Source organism: Drosophila simulans, chromosome 3R, assembly GCF_016746395.2.
Source record: "Drosophila simulans strain w501 chromosome 3R, Prin_Dsim_3.1, whole genome shotgun sequence".
NCBI lineage: Eukaryota > Metazoa > Arthropoda > Insecta > Diptera > Drosophilidae > Drosophila > Drosophila simulans.
This window is the reverse complement of record NC_052523.2, coordinates 1,474,685-1,495,227: the sequence shown is the minus strand read 5'-3', so window position 1 is coordinate 1,495,227 and position 20,543 is coordinate 1,474,685. Positions and strand designations below refer to the sequence as shown.

Below are 20,543 nucleotides of genomic sequence, written 5' to 3'. Positions count from 1 at the left end.
CTAGATTTCAAACCAAGTGAAGATGTTTTATAATTAGACCCCAAATTTTGAATTATCCAATATATGTGTGTATGACCAATTGGTCAAAGTAAAAAAATCCAATATGAAAACCTAAAAGACAAAGTATAGTGATGTGTTCGGACTAGAAACCGAACCAATATCAACAAACAATTTTTATAAACAAACATTAAGACTTAAAGATGATGAACCCATTTAAATAAAAAACTACAGAAGCCCGCATAGCCACATTGAAGAAATTCAAAAACAAGTAAGGCAATAATTCTACGACAAAATCGTAGAACCGTCTGTATATGAGTACAACAACACACTTTTGTTAGTTCCGAAAAAATTACCGAATTCAGAACAAAAGAAATGGCGTTTAGTAATTGACTATCGTCAAATAAATAAAAAACTACTTTCTGATAAATTCTCACTCCAAAGAAGTGATGACATTTTGGATCAACTTGGTCGAGCTAAATACTTTTCATGTCTTGACTTGATGTGAGGCTTCCATCAAATAGAACTTGAAGAAAACTCAAGAAATATAACATCTTTTTCAACGAGCAATTGCTCATATCGCTTCACGCGATACGATCTTAAAACAGCACCAAAATCATTTCAGAGAATGATGACTATATTATTCTCTGGTTTAGAACCTTCTCAGGCATTCCTTTATATGGCCGACTTATTGGTGATAGGATGTTCCGAAAAACACATGATTAAAAACCTAACTGTTTTTAATGTATGTAGGAAACATAACATGAAGTTGCATCCAGAAAAATGTTCATTTTTTATGCATGAAGTGACATTACAGGTCACAAATGCACCGACAAAGGAGTATTGCCAGATGACAAGAAATTTGATGTCATTAGAAATTATCCTGTCTTTCATGATGCGGACAACGCAAGTCGATTTGTAGCATTCTGCAACTATTACCGTCGTCACTGCACATAATTAGATTATGTAAAAAGAATGTTCCTTTTGAATGGTCAACCGAATGCCAAAACTCATTCGAAAACCTTAAGGAAAAGCTTATGCACCCCACATTATTACAATATCCTGAGTTTCGCAAAGAATTTTGCATTATAACGGATGCTAGTAAACAAGCTTGCGGAGCGGTTGTAACTCAGAACCGTGATGGGATTCAGCTCCCAATAGCTTATGCGTGTCCTTCATTTACAAAAGGGAAAAACAATAAGAGTACAACGGAACAAGAACTAGCGGCAATTCATTGGGCAATTACCCATTTTAGACCATACATTTATCGCAAACATTTCACTATTAAAACAGACCACAGACCATTAACGTATCTAACGTTGTACGTTGTAATGCAAGCCGGTATACTAAAAATCAGCCAACTCAAATTGGCACCCAGTGAAAAAATCTTTGAATCCTTTTCAATAGATACTTTCAAAAATATGGACAACAAGAAATTGAAATCATTAAGAGTAGCGATACTCCACCCGGTGACCTATATACAAACTGAAAAAGAGATACAATCAATACTGTCTACATTTCATCACGATCCAATTCAAGCAGGTCATACAGGCATTACAAGAACATTAGCGAAAATAAAAAGACACTATTATTGGAAAAATATGACTCGTCATATAAGAGAGTACATACGTAGATGTCATAAATGCCTAATGTCAAAAACAACGACACTTACAAAGTAGAACCACTATATAATGTAGAAGATTACTCCAAGGAAATAAAATTTAGATTAGAAATAGCATATAACAGAGATAGACTTATGTTAGAAAAAGCTAAGTCCTAGGTTAAAAATATACAAAAATGAAACGTTTTATTGAAGAAAAGGTCTGATCAACTTTCAAAAAAATATTCTTCTAATAAAGTTAAACATAAAACAAAACATAACGTAATTTAATATAAAAATAAAAACATTGTGACAAAGTGTCACAATGTATTGACGCTAAGTTATACCCAATCATTTATTGTATTGGTAGGGTAGATTGCTACAATATGCTACAATTCTTATTAAAAATACTATTTTTAATTGCTACAATACTCTTAATCTATGTACATATTTGGCACACATAAGTTTATACCAAGACTTTGCGATTAGTCTGCAGGTTGCAGAGGCATACTTATACTCCATTGCCCAAAACAGACAGATATGAAATAGTATATCCCTATTTGAGGATTGTTATGAGGATTGTTATTTGAGGATATAATACATGTGTCAACATTTCAAGATGCAATGGAATTACGCAGTAGCTGCCCTTATCGACATTCCGCACGATTTTGACAGAGTCTGGCCAAGGATCAATCAAATCTTTTATTATAAAGTCTTTGGGATGTCTTTTACACTGTGGACACCCGTAAAAAGCAAAGCGCATTCTAACGCCTCTTCCTGTGTTTAACAAGTTTTCTTGAAGTTCGTACTTCACAACTCTCTGCTGAACGGTACTAACTAAAAGAAATGGATGAAAGAATCTCCCTTTTTATACTTGTAACTTTCTTACATATACTCTCCAAGTATTCTCTACAAATATTCGCATTCAATTAGATACTTAACTAGCAGCACTAAAGCGTAATCAGTCAACCAGATCGATCGATTAGTAATCCTGATGAAGAATAAATGTATAATTGTAAAGGAATATACATATATATCTTACTCATCATGTAGCTAAAGAAATGTCAGTCTTTCAATCGGCGACACTGTGACCTTATGATCTTAAATGGTAAAAACGAGCCGAGTTTCGTTCAAAATGTATGTTACATTCATTTCCATGATAATGTCAATTACTACGCTGGCATAATATATTATGCGCTTCACGCCATCTATGGGTACACACCAGTAAATACGAGTTTTTGACCAAAGGAGAATCCAAGCAGTGTTGCAACGCTCAACAACCATTGTTCCAAGTACTATTAACCAGACTCAATACAACGCCATCTATGGCAGACTTCGTTGAATCGCTCCAGACTTATGCAGCCATGATAAATGTGTATCACGCCACCTATTACACGCCATCTTTTTCACGCCATAATCAACCACGTCCATAACGTACGATAGTTTTAAAATGCTAGAAACAAAAAAAAACATTATTTTTCTACAAAGTTTTAGTCCCAGTATTTGAACTGCTTTCAATTCCAAATATCAAAGTGTTTAAAAAATACTGGAAACAAAAACCCTTTTCCTATCATAGTTTTAATCCCAGTATATGAACTGCTTTCAGTTCAAATATCAAAATGAAAAAAGGCTGAACACGAAAACCCTCTAGCTTAGTTTTAATTCCACTATTTGAACTGCTTTCAATTCAATATTTGAAATTTTCGAAAAAAAGAATAGCATACCCAAATTGTCCATGAAAAATATTGCCATTTGGGAATTCGAATGGCAGGGGAAGTTCGAACCTGTACTAGAAAAACGTTACACCGATATGGGTCAATAAATGAATTGATTACAAGGCTCGAGAACGAAAACATTTTTTTATGCAAGGAGATATAAGAGTTCAAAGTAAGAAAATAGCAATGTTTTTCTATTTTCGATCACCAGTGACTTTTAAATTTTTGAAAACTATTTGCAAGTATGTCCTTTTCTTTTTTAAATGGGTTCTCGGTAAATTGTATGATTTTTTAAACACGCTTTAACAAAAATATATATATAAACGAATATCCGAAAAGTATGCTCGCGAAATGAATGTCAATTATACATATTCAGAAAGCGACGTGTGTAATTATCACGTACATGTAAAAAAATGTTTATTGCCTAAAAGGCGAAACGGCCACAGTTACTTGTTATTTGTATTTACTAGGAAGTTGCACGATTAATATTTCTATCGGACCAGTTTCTTGATTTCAGTTTTTTGTATTTAAAGTTGAAAAATTAAGGTACAAAACGTTAAAGTAACATTTTGCAGCATACCTTTATTGAGTTAAAAATATGATTCTATTTAACTTTGAAGGCTTTTTTGTTTGAACTGCATTAAATTCATAGTTGTAACAATCGTCATTCCAACTAGAAGCCCACTTATCCGTTTCCATCGACTCTGTACCACATCTACTTACTATCCAGTCCACAAATCCATTTGCGTATAATGCGTTTAACGCCATCTACAGCTCGTAATTGAAATATTGTTTTATCCCATCATAATTTGTTTCAGTATATTTTTATATACTTGCAACGCCACCACAGTTTTTGACCAAAATATATTTCCGGATATATTTTCCAGCAATTTATTATATTTTTCCACAGGATTTCATTTCGAACCCGCGTCATCCATATTAATGGCAAGCTCATTCCATTAAATACCTTTCCATTCAATCTCATTGCATCCAAATATATTCCTGTTGGTAATTATGTGTGTACATTTGCTTTGACAAATCTATTTATACAATTACTGTAAAATTTACGAATAGAAATCATATATATAACTGAAGCACGGAAAACACTTTATTTAAATTACAAAATATGTATGGTAAATGTATCAACAGAAATATCATCAAATTGTTCCAATGCGCCTTTTGATTTATTTAAATAAATAATTAATAATAAAATTTAGTTTTATATGAAAAACTAATAAATTTGTATCTGCCTGAAGGGTGAATGATCCTTTAAACATTAAGTTTGAATTTGTATATATTTTTTATTTTTATTTAAACAGGAGCATATGTTTGGTATTAGCTAACAAATTGCCTATTCGCAATATCAAAAATAGAAAACTAAGACCTTTTTTCCGTTATTTTTTATATATATACTATTAACTCAAGCTAAAATATGGCTATTAACTAACTATACTGATACAATTAGTACATGGAACTGAACAACATATTAAGAAAATTGAACTTCTATTCATTAGATAGCACATTATAACCAATTTTCTTAAGCAAATATTTCAATTTTCCGGCAGAGTTAATAGTAGATTTTTGTATATGCAAAGATTACTTATGTTACGGCGTTGTAAAGTTGATGGAAATGGAAGAATATTCAGCAGGAGAAGTAAATTTGGTATCTGCATTTGATCTGCTCTAAAAGCATTCTCCATTGCAAATTTCTATATTTATTAAGGAATTTTTTATTGGTTCACAGGGTGAGGACCGCTCTATGACATACAAATAATAAGAATTCATACAATGAAATATTCCATTAACATTGCTTTGGTCCTATTTACTTTTGTGTGTTGGGCATCCTTGCGACCTTGCATAATTACGAGTCTTATTATCATCGGAATCTAGGGTCTCATTCTCCCAGACAAATGCGCAGATTTTACACCATATACATGTACAATTTAATACTTGGTTCATAGCATTGGAGTGTAATTTACAGTTAAATACATATATCCTAAGACTAACGAACTACAATCTAAGGGATTAAGGCCTAGTCCACGTAGAATTGCTCTACAGGAACGTTCTTCAGGAGCTGGTTGGCGAGTTTGCCGAACTCGCTAGCCAATTTTTTCTGTAATTGAGCCTGCATAGCCTCCAAAACGACTTGAGAGTTCTCCCGCAGGAACAGATTGGTGGCCTCCACTGTGGAATAAGAAGCGATGTTGTAATCTCAGATTTTGGCAGGGAATTAAGTGGACACCTACGCAGAATTCGGTTGTTGTTGAAGGCACCTGAGATGCTCATCTTCACATCCTTCACATCCAGAACCAAGCTGAGAGCATCGATGTGGAGGTAGTTGGCGCCCTTGGAAGCGTGAATGGATGTCTTTCCTGTGAGGTCGGCGCTCACACCCTCGAAGTTGGCATGGAAGTCTCCACCTCCGGAGGCTGGCAGGATCAGGAGGACCCCGGAGCTCGTGTATTTAGCCTCAATCTTTAGCTTGGGCATCACGATCTTCGCCTTGAAGGGCTCGCTTCCTTCGCTCAGTTTCAGGGATGTCACCTTGAAGTTGCTCGCCCCGAAGGCCTCCATGTTCTTCAGCGTGATCTTATACCCCTGGGGACCCTCTGTTAGCTGCAGGGCAAGGGTGTCCATCTTGAAGGGCTCCACAGAGGGCAGCTGTCAAGAGACGAGACAGTGGGATTAAGCGCGTATTGCAAACGTAAAATTTGGGGTTTGACTAGAGTGTGTGCAACTATCATAAATTCATCATCACATCATGTGATTCGGTGGGATTCACCCTTACAACAAAGTTTGTTCAGAATAAAATAAATGAACCTCGAGGCGCAATGTGCTGAATGACCTTCAAATGGGAAAATGTGATCATTGCACCACTGTGCGGAAAGTGAACGTCGGATTTTCCCGCGAAAACACTCATTATGCAAGTGCGACGACAGTCACAGTGACTTTCATTCGAGCTGCTCTTACGCAACTCAAAACAAGTTTTAAAAGAAATCACCTCTGGCACTCATAGGAGAAAAGTCACTCACCTGAATATCAGGAATGCCATTGGCCAAATATGGCTTTAGGTGTTCAATGGCTCCGATAAAACAGTCCACCAATTTCGGGTCGTTCCTATGACATTGTTTGATATAGGGTGCTGTAAAATATAAGCAGAGAATGTTTAGTTTTTTATGATCATAGGGCATAAGTCGTCACCCCTTAATGTTCTCATTTTATGAGTTTAAAAAACAAACAAATAGATTTGGTTTGCTAGTTCTCACGGCTATAGAGCAGTCTGGAAATTAGCAAACAAGATGGTAGGAGGTGATAAAAACAAATAAAAATATAAAAAATTCATTGATTTGTTAATGTTTTTCAGCGCAGCCGGAAGAAAACACCCAGAAGTGCCAACAAAACGGAAGATCAACACCACCAGCCGTTTCAATTCCTGTAGAGTTCATCGACTCTGCAGACTGGCTCAGTGCAATCGCGATGCCACCACAGTGGCCTCCAAGTCCGATCGAGATCAAAATCAAGATCTCGAGTCGGCTCGGCTTAGTTTCGATGGCAAGGCTGCCTCGGAGTGCACGTCTAGAACCTGTTGGGGCCGCAATTCTGTGGCACATGACACACATTCGTGGCCAGAGCGACTTTTATTTATGTATAGCTGGTTTATCATTAACGCTGACTTGGCGCCTGGGCAGTTCCATTAGCGCCATTCGACGGCAAGGCGAGCTGCAGCGGCAGCGATTAAGATTTCAAGTTGAAGGCTGACCAACGGCCACGGCGAGCCGTTAATTAAGTATGGATTTGGTTCACAGTCCGCATTTTGAGTGCTTACATTTGTGTGCTCAGCGTTGCGAGTGCGATGCGGAAGCGAAGTTCGGCTGAGACTCATCGGCCGAAATGCCGGCCGTTTGTCCCCCTTTTGTTTTGCCAACTTGACTTTTGTTTTCTTTCTTGCATTTGCCTAACAAAACCATGTCGCCTCACGCAATTAGCACCCCGTCGAGTGTGGGGGGGGGGGGGGGGGGTGGAGGTAAGGCGGTAAACTTGACATTTGACATATTCCAGAAGATGTGATTGCATTTCGCAAACACTCCACACAGCGAGTGCGAAAAGCCAACGAAAGTGCTAATTCCACCTTATACGAATAGAATGCGACTACAACTAAGACCTCTTGGCAATTTATACTTTATATATACTTAATATAAGCACACAAATCTAAACAGTTAATTTGTACAAAATCTGGGGTTTCCTTAATGATCAGTGGGTCGTAAAGTTGAGGAAAATTATTCAATTATATAAAAAGCTGAGAGGGAACTGCGTCGAATAGCTACGTTTTTCAGGTCACCTAACAATGTGCACTTTTAAATATTCTCCCAAAACAATTTGAAATCATCTGCCTCAGTAATTTGTTGTATTTACTGCACTTCGTTAGTTCAGACTGTTAGTCATTCATCTTCAAACTAATAACAATAGATCAAAGTCTCCTTGCATTAACAGGCCAATCATGGCAACACTATTATCCAGCGGATACTAACTGGCAGTACTAATCTTTTCACTAATCATTTTCACCACCACCACCGCTCAAGAGAGACAACTTACGGGTCTCGGCCTGCACCATCCACAGCGCTTGGATCGCGATTACTAGGCACACCGCTTTATTCATTTCACTCAAGAACCACTTCCGGCTATCTCAATCTCAATCTGCAGCAGCACGCAACGAAGTCGGAAACTGGAGCTATCAACTTTCTGCGGGTGGAGTGCTCGAACGTCCGTCGACGCGAAGCTGAGAACTTAAACTGCGAGCTGCTTGCCGGTCGATAGTCGATTTTAAAGCCCCAAAGCTGCAGATCGCAGATCGCAGAAACGAGATGCAAACCAAGCCGATCTCCATCCCGCCGTCGACGTCGGCAGAGAACCTAGAGTCTGCCGATCTGGGCAGATACATATATATATAAATACATATATATAGAGTTGGAATCTGCATGGGTGACTGACTGACTGACTGACTGACCGAATGTAAAGCTGTCTTCTTGGCTTCTGTGCAAGATTTCGGTTTGTTTGCCCACTTGTCGAGTGGCATAAAAGCAATTAGGCAACTCTATTTTCGCAATCACCTGCCTGCAGAGGTGCAGATAAACTGCACACTTGGTCAACCTTCGGCCGAGCGAACCCTGATCGCGGCTTGCGAAAGAAATGGATAGCTTCTAATTGCTTCTAGTTCGAAATGAAATAGTCGCGGAACAAACCTATTTATCTTTTAAGAGACAGCACTTTGAGTGCCATAAAACGCAGCAAGCGAGTCGCTTCCTTTTATTCCAAAAAACCTTGGGATACATCGAATTCGAGTCTTCTTAAAACCGTAACGAGGCGAGCCGCGTTTACCTGTTTTCGTGAAAATGTCTCCGTCACTAATTAAAAATGTGTGTGGCGCTTTAATTGTCCATTAGAGTGAGATAATAGTTGTGTGCTTATACGGCGAGAACAGAAATCAGATAGCCCTGACTTTTGGAGTACCCTGTTCAGCGAAATACCCCTCAATTTGAAATCTATATCAGGGATATCTAATATCTAATACTTCATACTACTCGGACTTCTTTCAGCCAGAGCTCTTAATTATAGAATTCTTATCCATTCTTTCATGTTTGCCGACTAATACTATTCAGTGTGTTAATTGAACTCACAGCCCAGATGATTAGTTGTTTACCTCCCAGCCAACTGCCAACTACCACTGACTCACCTGGATCTGTAGCATGTTGGCTTTTAAGCAGTGCATTTAAATGCATAGTTCAGATGGAGAACTAAAAATACTATTACCTGTTGTTCATCGAATTACTTTCCTCGCGCTTAGTGTGAATTATTCATGAGCTACTCAACTGAACGGGTTCCAGCATAGATCCACTGGGTTCTTGATATACCAGTCTGGATGGGATTCCATAACTGCTAATCGAAAGTTCAACAGGAAGAGCCACCAACTGGGGTTCATTAACAAGCCAGCCAGTTGGCAACCAGCTTACTCATCCATATTTTCTCTCTGTGTGCCAGGTACTTAGGTTTGCGGAGAACTATGGCATCACACTTTGCCCTGCGATCGGAACATACTGAACTCTTAAACTGTTTACAATGGCCCTGAACACAAACAAATAGAGTAATGGGGAAGTATCGGGGAGCTCGATGGGAAGTCTTATTTGTCATACAAAGGCCTCTGGGCCGATTCTATAGCCCGTTGTCACGTCTATGTGGCTCTGAATGCGGGTAGAGGTGGTTATTATACACACATCTCAGTGTGTAGATGTGTCTTCACAAAAGACGGCTGCGAATAATGACAGCGCTTAGTGAAATGCGAAGAGGAGGAAGCAGAATACATTCAAAGTCTCATTGTTTTATTTCCGAATTGTTGTTCTCAGCGATTCCCAACCTCACTAATTATCTCACTTGGCCATTCGAATGCCTTAATTATCCAAGTGACTAAGCATATGTGGAGAGGTGTTGGGGTGAGCTCAGAAGATGTCACCAAAACCTATGGCAGATTCCACTCATTCCGCTCATTCTCATCGATAGTAAACCCACTTCGCGGGAACTTAGATCAACGCAATCCACCAGCAAACCAGTTATCCCAGACACTTCCAGACTCCACTCGGAACCACTTTCAATTCGCACTTGATTAAGATTCAGCTTCCTTGTGACCCAGAAACGTGTCATTCAACCGACCAAACGGAGCAAAGGGACTGGACGACTCTTGCGACTGCATTTACAGTCGAGTGGTTTTCCCAAACGTGGATGTTGACCCAGTCACCAATCCACCTTGACCTTGGGTGCGAATCTCCACACGCAGCCCAGTGGAGCTGGCAAACTGGTGGGGTCTGCTGTTCTGCATCTACCCTGCTTTCTGGAGCGCAAATTTGTTGTGCATATTTATAAACTAATTCGCTGCTATATTGTTAGTATTCTTAGTATTATCACAGCATCAGAATTGAGCAATAGTTGGCCTGACAATTTTAATAACAACTAAACTCGCAGGCCACATTCTATCACTTTTCCCTAGACAAAAGATTTAAATTATTAGCTATTTCATCTGTAAAATATGGAAGGAATACCAAAAATATTATATTACTTTTAAATTGTTGCTGAGGCCACATTCGTTTTAACGGTGAGGTGGTTATAGTAAAAAGTAATCTAGAATATTATTTTTGTTCGTATTTTAAACTGGCACATAGTTAATAATCTTGAAATCACAATAAATTCATATATAAAGACAAGTGCTCTAGATATTTAAGCACGTGAAAATGTATCTTCCAAGACCCTTATGTAATTCTCTTGGTTGCTAAATTGTAGTGGACTATATTTTAAGACACAAACTAACTAGTGTAAAATGTGTAATTGCACGACAAACTCAAATTCTTTCAAGAAACTCATTTCCCACTGCATACTTTTAGGCGCCACACTCACAGTGAAGGGCGCACCAAGTTGGCATACTGCCACCACTGTACACAGTCATGGCCATTCTGTGCTTGACTCATTATTGGTCTTTTTTGGCGTTCCATTTTCCAATAAGAATTAAAAAAAAATCTCTGATACACTTTTAATGTTTATTATAAATGGATAATTTTAAATAATAAAATAAAGAATAATAAAAATAATATAATATTATTTACTTTCCTAATGTTAAGTAATACATTAAAAAAAAAATAATAATAATATTATTTACTTTCCCGATGTTAAGCAATACATTTTTTACACCTGCTTTTCATCAATATGCTCAATTGGGCGTAGAAGGTAATACTTCGTGCCATATACTCTTAGAGTAAGTAATTATCTACATGTTAGTTAAACGATAGTTAAACGCATGAGAAATGATTTGCTCGTAAGCGTTCAGCTCATAATTAAACTATAATCTTATATGACTATATGTGACTAAAAACGTATAAATCAATCCAAGTAAGTTATAAGTTGTATTTGGAACACTCCCTCACGAATCACGAGGCCCTTCCACCTCCAGCTTACAATTTAAATGCAAAACAGACAATGGTCAATAACCGGAATCGTTCCCAACAGTCCATAAAGATCCCCGAAAGGTTTTCAAAGACAATTGCATTTCGTTTGGGGGCAAGTCTCCATACCATCTCCATACCATCAATACCTCGACGCGCTGAGCAAATACACGTTTCTGAATTATTAGGGTTAACACACTCTGTGACTGGCTCAGTGCATGCTTTGTTATGGATGGATGAATGAATGGATGGATGGATGATGAGTGCCCATAGCCGATTTGCCACTCGCCTCTTGGAAAGCTCGTGGTTCTAATCGCACGGCTTGACCTTTTGGCCACAAGTAGAAGTGCGGCCCACAAAGGGTTGAAAGGCAGCAGAACAAAGAGATACATCGCTATACTGGGCTAATCCCGGCTTGTAGAACCGCTAATGATGGCAAGTCGCTCGGATGATTCACGACAGCCTCATTACCAGGCTGCAATCGCGGCTGTGGGAGGTTGGGCTCCGAGTCAGAGACCCTTTACACTTAACCTTCGGGCAAAATTACTACCCGCAAATGTACACAGAGAAAAATCGAGGTGAGTTGATGTAGTTTAAGGTAGTTTAAGGGTATACTATCAGCGGGTACTAAGAGCAGGGATATCCCATTTCAAATACATCCATCTAAATACAGACTCTAAATGCTGGTATATATGTTATATGGAACTCAAAGCTAAAGTTCCCAGCATATTGCAGCGAACAGCGATGAAAACGCCGACGGACTGTCTGCCCCGCCGATTTCTGGGGTGTGGCAAGAAGGCCTGTTGCTCGGTTTCCCTTCGCCAGCTCTTTCGCTGCATTTTCGCCGGCGCTTTCGAGCTTCTGGCTGGTTAAAATGGCTTGGACCAACGCAGGCCGAGCTCATTCCTCAGCCGAGTCGCGTGAAAGTTGGACGCAAAGTAAGCGCAGAGGCGAAGAAAGCAGAAGACGGCAGACAGTCGGATTCTTTATTCAAGAACAAACAGTGAACTGGTTGGGACTGGCTGCGTGACCCACTTCCAGCCCGCGACCGATGAAAGAATTTCGGCCCCAAAGTGAAACCCAATCGCAGCTCGTACTTGGGCGCTTTAAATTCTATCCCGACTTTTTCACTTTCGCTCGTAAAGAGCGCGGGCTGCGTCATCTGAGCGAAATTAGCATATCTATCTCCAAAAGCTGCTAATAAATTACGAAACTAGAAAAGTGAAACACAGCGCCCATCTAAGCCAACTTCCGTTTACTTGTACTTTCATGCAGACGAACCGAAAAATGAGCGGAAAGATTGCCATCATCGTGCTCGTCGCCTTGTTGGGCGCCACTTTGGCCCAGGAGCAGCGTAAGTAGTGATCAAATACTCGAAGTGTGATAAGTGATACCTATTTGGCCGCGCTTTCTATGTTACGCCACTTGCGGCGCCGACTTTGACTTTCCAGCCGGTCCTTGGACACGTCCACCGCCCAACTTGGCCCAAGTGGCCCATGCATTTGGCAACGGCTAATTGCCCACCCCCAAAAGACGTGCTCCGGCAACAAAGAAAGTCGACGTGCTACGGATCTGGTCGAGTAGGTTCCAGAATGGCAATTGATGGCCACGATAGCCCCGGTTTATAGTTCTGGCTTTGCAGTCACTTACCCGGTTCCATAAAGATCCCACTTGATGGGCTTGACCTTGATTCAGTACTTTGCCGGCTAGCCTCTAAGAACTCTACGTTCAAGTGCTCCGATTGTGCCACAATTTCTAAGAAATGCCCTGTACCAATCACAAGAGGTTTCTAACTCACATTCAGGGCACAATCACATCAAAGTTTGGGAAACCTTCCCTGAAACCCGTCATTATTATTAGTTTTCACACATCCCTCCCCACCACAACTGCGATAATTAACCCGGCCATAAACCTGTCGCCGGTTTTGTCCCACCCCATCGCATCCCAGCAATTCATAGTTCAGCCCGAACATGTTCGCAACAATCGTTGTGAGATCGGCAAGGTAATTGTGAACTTGAACCCACGTCAACTGACGCATTCACCTGGGACCTGGGAATCGCAATTACGGGAGGAAAGCGAATCTTCATTTTCATTGTGAGCCCTGTTGATTAATTTGCTCTCGGTGGGGAGACAATGACATTCATGACCAGGCAAAACATCACACATACAGACCACTCTATTCGAAATGCACCCATTGTCTGACCACCCCTCGAATTGACCTTTCCAGCCTACTACCTGCAACAGTGCCCGCGGGACGAGGCCCAGATAAACGAATGCCTTCGCGAAAGTGGCAACAAGCTGGTGCACTACCTGCAGAAGGGAGTGCCGGAGTTGGACATCTACGAGGTGAGCTGAAAACAAGCTTAGATTCCAGACAACAAGCCACTGAACTTTGAAAATTTGCAAATAAAGATAGTTTCATTCTTTCCCTAATGGCTACATAACTTATTTCCCCCGACAGATCGAACCCGTGATGATTGATGAAATCGGCATAGTGTTGGGTAGTGGTCCGGATGGCTACCGCGCACTTTTCCGGAACATTCAGGCCTACGGTGTGAGCAACATCACAGTGACCAACATCCGGTGAGTGGAGCACATCCATATGAAAGGTTTCAAAGATTGCGAAATTAATCAAATGGGGCTCAAACGGGGCTTGAAATACTAAGGAGTTTGCTATATATATTATTTTCTTTAATTTCATTAGTCTACTAAATGTATGTAAGTCAATCGTGACTAAGCTAATCGATATACGAATTCGGTTGGATGCACATTTGGTGTCTTGAGTACCTGGGCCCGTCTCGCCAGTTCACGATACAGAACTTCGATTCCCTGTAATTATAATTTAATTTGCTGCTCATTTGCCTAACTGCCCAGTCCATCGGTCAGTGAGTCAATCAGTCAGTTGGCCACTCAATCCGCCTCCCCAGCACGCGATCTCCACTTAGCATTTTGTCAACATTGTGGGGGCTCATTTGAATGAGCGCAGTTTGCAATGATTTGACGCGGGGTTTGCCAAAGCCTCGTGAATACCTCGTAGCTCATGGTCTTGATTTATGGACAAAACGTTTGGCACACGATGCGATGGGAAATCGATTGAGCAATAACCGATTTGCATTTCAGTGGTTCCTTAACTAGCTTGAGCGTTTTATGTTTGCCCAGGCCAATTTGCATTTGCCCGGGGTTTTTATTAAAGTATATTTTCGACGCGTAATTATCCGCAACAAGGTGTTTGCCCACCTTAGCTGGTTGCATTTATTCTCAAATGGGCTTAAATGAGAAATCAGGGAACTAGGGTCCGTGGATTATCTGGAAAGGTGGTTCGCTGGAAATTCGCTTTCATTGGTAATAGCCTACTTATGCAGTTTATTGGGAGTTTTGTGGAGTCGGGAAATTGATCAAGTAACGACCGTGGGCAGTTATGGGATGACTATCTTATGGGATGATTATCTTAGGTATTAACTAGATATGGTTAATCTGAATCAATAACAACGAATTAAGGGTTTTGGGTCAAAAAATTGAATTCGTGCTGACCAATAAAAGTGCATTTGTGGTATTCTTAGCTTACTCTCATTACTTATGCACCTTTAGTTTCTCGGTTTCATAAGAACCACAATTAAATTAATGCCAACAGCAATTAAAAATTAAAATGCTTTTAAATTATATCTTAAAAACTGGTTAGCTCTCCATTTGCGCCTTTCGAGCGTTTTCCCACATATAAGAGAGGCTACTCTCTAACAAGTTGACCCACTCTCCTCGGTGGCCTCTGATGTTTTAAGTGCCCCGCATTATGCAACACCAAAGCCAAGAACACTTTTAGCCATGCTTTCCGGTATTTGGGACGCCAACTCCGCCGACAATAGCAACTGCAGAGGCAGTTAAGCCGGCGACCATCAATCTGGCTACAGACACTTGGCTCTCAATTGGCGAAAATAAAAGAATCCGAGTGGCAGAGACATAAACACAGCACGGGCAAAGACGACTGGCCCACAGATCGTTGACCAAGAAACGAGCCAGATAAGTGTGCCAACGCTAGATTCTCTAAGTGGAGAGCATTGTTTGGGCCGGTTCCAGTATCGGTTTCGATTTCTGTGACCACTGACTGGCTACCCTGACTTTGGGTACTCCAATAGGTTCGTGCAGTCTGCTTGAGACTCCATTAGTGCTAGTCCTAGAATATTTTACACTTATGTGGTTCGTACGTAGATACATAACATTAATGTGTTTTTTGGATATCTAAGTAGGGTTGAGATGAGTTGGAAGGGTATTGGAAGGGTCGGAATTCTCGTATGGGTTCTCATATTGATTTCGATCATCGAGAAGTACCACCTAGCTCCACTGGTATAGCCGTTTTGGCTTGGATCTCTTTGGTATCGAATGTAAGACCAAAGAGAACTTCAAGGCTGAAAAGTACGACAAAATAGTCGGCTCATCTTCGCGTGAAACCAATGAAAAGGCAGTTTTTCGCTAAGCTCATTACTTCGCAGATTGTCACTGTCATTGCCATTAGAGGCGCCCATTAATATCCACAATATCCATATCTCATATCTCAACTTGTCTTTTTGCAGCTCCGACTTGGACTCGCTGCAGTTCCAGCTGACGTGCGAGATACCCCGCATTCGCGTCAAGGCGCAGTACCGGTCCACAGGTGTTCTGATCTTGGTGAAGGCCTCCGGAGCCGGCGACTACTGGGGGGAGTACGGTGGGTACCGGGTTTCTGGGCTGGGATGACGCACTGCTAATGACTCTCGATCACGCAGAGGGAGTGAAGGCCAAGATCTACTTCAAGGCCGTGGCCAACGAGGGTCCCGACGGTCGCACCTACCTGACGACGGACTCCGTCAAGATGGACTTCAACGTGAAGGAGATCCAAATGGGAGTGGACAACATCGCCAACGGAAACTCGGTGATACGTACGTAGTAGTAGTAGTCCGAAATACTATGTTCTGTATTTTTATCATCATATAATACTGTCCTCCACAGAGGCTGCTCTCAACCTGTTCATCAACTCCAACTCCCAGGAGCTGCTCAAGGAAATGAAGCCGGCGCTCAGGACCAAACTCACTCTGGTCATCCGCAACTTCATGGATCGCATTTTCGCCAAGATTCCGCTGGACGAGTGGATCAACCTGAATTAGAATGTAGTTTCCCTAGTCTAAGACCTAATTTATTGCACACAATTCTGCGAAATATACCAAGTAAATCGACGATGGATGGCTCTTACTTTGAATGGCTCATTCGGCCCATCAGTGCGGAATGGCAGGGGGATATGAGTTATTATAATGTGACCTTAACTGCCTTCGCATGCTAGGGTTTGCAACGCAAGTCAAGGTCTTTGAATGATCGAATGAGGAATCTTGGTAGAAGATTAGAATGAAACAGGAGGTGGCCTGGTTGGTTTTTAATGCCTGTTACTTGAGGAGTAACTATGTTGTATAAGCATAATTGGGATATGGTAAGTAAGCTACTAGTATTAATCTGCATGGCGAATCTCATCATTCTTTGAAAAGTAGAAAAGAAGCATGCCTCCATCTCTTGATAGTCGAGGTACACTTAGGTGCTTACAACTAAACAGTAGTGGACATATTGTCATAATTAGAACTGCCTTTTCAATATTTTATGTTCCCGTCTTTAAGCAATATCCTTGCCTCTGGCTAACCACGAATGTATTCTCAATATTCCTCCTCCTGTATAGAAGGGTTATGCAAAGGGGCTTAACTTACACTCCCCCTCGATTATCCATCAAAACGCCTACACGTGCTCGCTGAATACCCAAATGCCCGGCGGAACAAATCTCCATGTCCAACGCGAAGCTTACCACATCCGATTGAATAATAAACTATGAATGAGCAACAAACGTCTCAGCACTCCTCACTTATCTAACGCAGCTACGAGTATCACTGGGATGGGGCTGGGAGGTGATCTTTGGCTGGCTGCCGAGTTGCGTGCTCCTCGCCAATTTTGCACCGCAATCAGCATCCTCATCGAACCGTGTCATAGGCAACCAGCCAACGCTTTCCTCGCTGATCTGAAGACAGGGAAAGCTTTTCGCCAGGGGATCGCCATTATGCAATCCGCCAGCACAATTTTCAGAGTTAACAGGTTGTCAACACACGACTCCCCATCTAAGATGTTCGCGTGGCGTAATTACGCCGGGCACGGTAGCGACTAGAACGATCTTCCTGGCCCCTGCCTGCCCCTGGTTTTGGTGGGGAGCTCAACAACCACACGTTCTGACCCTCGCTAACTGCCGACCCCACACTCGGAAGAAAACCCCTTTGCAAAAGGTCGAGAGTTTTATTTAGTTCGGCCTCATATGCTGCACATTCAACACATGTGTATGCTCCGCTCTGCCAGGTCAGCTGAAGTTGCATGTAGGAGTAGTAAGAGGTATGAAGGATTCATTTGGAGCATTGGCTATCATGACAATGCCAGTACCCATTTCGAATGGATATACGCTGGAGGAGCCTAAAGAAGTTGAATGCATTCCCAGAAGCATCAGCTATGCATGTCGTCATAGCGACTTGCACCCACACAACCTTTTTCCCAGTGCAGATTCTGGGAGATCCACTTCGGGCCTTCATTTCCGGCTTGACCTGCGGTCTGCATTTTCCCGGCCAACTGGCAATTTTCCCGCTCGACTGACTCCGCAAGCGTTTGTGCTTGGGCTGGTCGCCGAAATACATTAATGGAACCCACAACCTTTATTATAATTATTAAACAGTAGCTGCTTAGCGTCTTGCTCGCCCCCAGTCGCTCTCTCTCTCTCGCTCTCAGCTGGCCATCTCTTTCTAGTTGCTCGAGCTTACCTGGCGATTTCTGGGGGAGGGGCGTGGCAGGGGCGTGCGAGTTCTACGTCGTGTGTTTTCGAGTCCACAGCTTGCCCAAGCTCTCATGTAAATCGTAGCGTCATTTTTGCTATAAAACACGCCGGTCTCAACAATTTAGCATTCAGTACGATCCGTTGACGGTTACTAAAACAACACCTGACTTCGACAGCTCGAGAACGTGGAGAAGCCTTCGACTAATTTGAAAAAGATAACAAATCGGTGCCAAAACAAATAATTGCGAATACAATTGAAATCTCTTCTGAATTGTGTAAGTTTAACGACGGCTGGTTAACTATGGTGAATCCTCTAGATATCGGAAACGCGAAATCATCCCTAATCCCTAATTGGGTAAACCATTAGAAAATCCTCCCTAAGGATTGAGCGAAAAGCTAAAGAGATCAATCAAATATAAACAGTCTAAAGCGAATCTAAATAATTTGAATACATTTTTTTTTAGTTTTTTATTAAGCAGTTGTTTTTTAAATTCCAATTATTTCAAGGACGAAATGTTCTACGGCCAAAATGATCTTCCTTTAGTTATCAACTCGTTGTTTCTATCCTAATTTTCAATAATTCTGCATAGGTATCTACTTCAGTTTGAATTTATTCAAGGAACCCAGAGCGAGCAATTAAAAATGTTTTCATTAGAGCAAATTGACCCAGTTTATTGTATTAATGTGCTTTACCAAATGTATTCCAGTTCCAATACCTAAAATACCCCCTTGCATTATTTATAACCAGCCCTACGCTCAATCGCAAAGACTATTAAGCCGCAATCAAAATCAATTACAGTCTTGACAACAAAACAGGTAGCAAATGACAGTAATTGAGCAGTCTGGAGATCCTCCCATTTATTAGACTGAGTCGCAGCTGCGTAATGCCTACAATCAACCACTTCGGATGATAATAGATACTCGTATGGGTGGTGGATCATTTTAGGGGTGGGCCTGCTGGTTAATGAACCCCTGCTGACGAACTTTGACGTCAATAAAATGTATATTCCTGCCAAATAGTAAATAAACCTTTTTTACAGCCACGAATTGAAACTTAAACGCAAAATGCAGTTCCAACTCATCGTAGCCTCGCTGTTGATCTGTTTTGTAGCATGCATCTCAGCTGGCAATATGCGTGAGTAACGAAGACATTTCACCCGTATAGCCGAGATACTTATCCACCTTGTTCTTCAGCTGACTACATCCAGGTGTGCCATCGCAACGATCCCGAACTGTCGAAGTGCCTGAAGAGCAGTGTTCACAACTTGCGACCCTATCTGGCCAAGGGCATTAAGGAACTGAACGTACCGCCGCTAGAGCCCCTCTACATTGGAGATCTGAGCATTCTGGATGGATCCGCCGGGCTCACGGTGAAAGCCAAGAAGCTGAACATCCTGGGCGCCTCCAACTTTGAGATCACCAAGCTGCGGGCTTCAACCCAAAACCGACGCTTTGACTTCGAGTTGATTCTGCCCCATCTCCATGGCGATGGGCTCTACGAGATCAATGGCAACATTCTGGCACTGCCGATCAAGGGCAATGGACCGTTCACTGGAAACTTCACCAACTTCGTGGCTTATGTGCGCGTCCAGTACGACATAAAGAGTGTTAATGATCTGGAATACCTGCATGTCAAGGAGTTCGTCCTGAAGATCCGCACTGGCAAGGGAAACCTGAAGCTGGAGAACCTCTTCAACGGAGACAAGGTTCTGGGCGACGTCATCAATGACACGATCAACCAAAACTTCGAGGTCTTCACCAACGACTTGATCGCACCGATTGCCCGCGCCCTGGAGGCCAAGTTTCTGGTCATCACGACCAAAATCCTTGAGAACTTCACCTACAGCGAGCTTTTCCCCGTCTAATACTGTTGCTAACTGTAGTTAGGCTAAATCTAAGCTTGTGATACACTCGATTTGTTATAATTAGTCCCTAAATATTCAATAAATTTTAGAAATTTACTCAGATTTAAAATTGAATGAATCAAAGGAAACCATCTCTTGACAACGATACATTGGAATGTTTCCCGACTACCAGATACCCGTTTCTCAGTATCAACTATCACGATTTTGAAAAACGTTTTGATTATTTATTTATTATACGTATTGAAGATTTGTAACGCTAATCCGGCTCTACAATACAATTTTTGGCCATTATGGTCAAAACCCGCTTTCCAGCTAGCAAGTCTTCATCTCCTCGCACTGCCTTTCAGTTTGAGTAACGGGTATCTGATAATCGAGCTTTATCTTGCTTTTCTAGATTCTTAGATATCATAACTTTGGTACAAAACTGTCGATTTGATTTTCATTCACAGAGATTTTTAGTAGTCTCAGTTTATAAATATTATTGGAACTACCATACATTTTTTTTTGCGTTTACTAATAATTAATATTTTAAGACGTAACTAGTTCTTTAAGGAAGGGTGAAAG

At 41.2% G+C, this 20,543-nt stretch overlaps 3 protein-coding genes across 4 annotated transcripts; 2 read left to right on the top strand and 1 right to left on the bottom strand.

Moving 5' to 3' along the window:
- Positions 1-5,231: 5,231 nt before the first annotated feature.
- On the bottom strand, positions 5,232-8,131 carry LOC6726756. The gene is made up of 4 exons (XM_002102129.3): positions 7,906-8,131; positions 6,345-6,454; positions 5,559-5,973; positions 5,232-5,496 (listed from the first exon to the last, which is right to left on the bottom strand). Exons 1-4 carry the CDS (start codon positions 7,967-7,969, stop codon positions 5,345-5,347), a joined length of 741 nt encoding a protein of 246 aa, XP_002102165.1. The 5' UTR covers positions 7,970-8,131; the 3' UTR covers positions 5,232-5,344.
- Positions 8,132-12,099: 3,968 nt separating this feature from the next.
- On the top strand, positions 12,100-16,499 carry LOC27207044 (protein takeout). 2 transcript variants are annotated; one of them, XM_016182798.2, is made up of 7 exons: positions 12,100-12,232; positions 12,570-12,648; positions 13,522-13,640; positions 13,756-13,877; positions 15,860-15,993; positions 16,052-16,204; positions 16,275-16,499. In XM_016182798.2, the coding sequence occupies exons 2-7, from the start codon at positions 12,582-12,584 to the stop codon at positions 16,427-16,429; spliced, it is 750 nt and encodes a 249-aa protein (XP_016033238.1). In that variant the 5' UTR covers positions 12,100-12,232; positions 12,570-12,581; the 3' UTR covers positions 16,430-16,499. The 2 variants fall into 2 exon arrangements, with proteins under 2 accessions (XP_016033238.1, XP_039150949.1); XM_039295015.1 differs by lacking the exon at positions 12,100-12,232 and having other exon boundaries at positions 12,267-12,648.
- Positions 16,500-18,234: 1,735 nt separating this feature from the next.
- LOC6726755 (protein takeout) lies at positions 18,235-20,081 on the top strand. Its single transcript, XM_016176007.3, has 3 exons — positions 18,235-18,389; positions 19,155-19,249; positions 19,309-20,081. Exons 2-3 carry the CDS (start codon positions 19,180-19,182, stop codon positions 19,977-19,979), a joined length of 741 nt encoding a protein of 246 aa, XP_016033237.1. The 5' UTR covers positions 18,235-18,389; positions 19,155-19,179; the 3' UTR covers positions 19,980-20,081.
- The last annotated feature ends 462 nt before the right edge of the window (positions 20,082-20,543 follow it).

Coding starts and splice junctions, on each gene's coding strand:
- LOC6726755 (XM_016176007.3), top strand. CDS start 19,180: ATGCAGTTCCAACTCATCGTAGCCTCGCTGTTGATCTGTTTTGTAGCA. Junction 19,250..19,308: donor CATCTCAGCTGGCAATATGC/GTGAGTAACGAA, acceptor CTTGTTCTTCAG/CTGACTACATCCAGGTGTGC.
- LOC6726756 (XM_002102129.3), bottom strand. CDS start 7,969: ATGAATAAAGCGGTGTGCCTAGTAATCGCGATCCAAGCGCTGTGGATG. Junction 6,455..7,905: donor GATGGTGCAGGCCGAGACCC/GTAAGTTGTCTC, acceptor TATATTTTACAG/CACCCTATATCAAACAATGT. Junction 5,974..6,344: donor ATGGCATTCCTGATATTCAG/GTGAGTGACTTT, acceptor GTCTCTTGACAG/CTGCCCTCTGTGGAGCCCTT.
- LOC27207044 (XM_039295015.1), top strand. CDS start 12,564: ATGCAGACGAACCGAAAAATGAGCGGAAAGATTGCCATCATCGTGCTC. Junction 13,878..15,859: donor ATCACAGTGACCAACATCCG/GTGAGTGGAGCA, acceptor GTCTTTTTGCAG/CTCCGACTTGGACTCGCTGC. Junction 15,994..16,051: donor CGACTACTGGGGGGAGTACG/GTGGGTACCGGG, acceptor TCGATCACGCAG/AGGGAGTGAAGGCCAAGATC.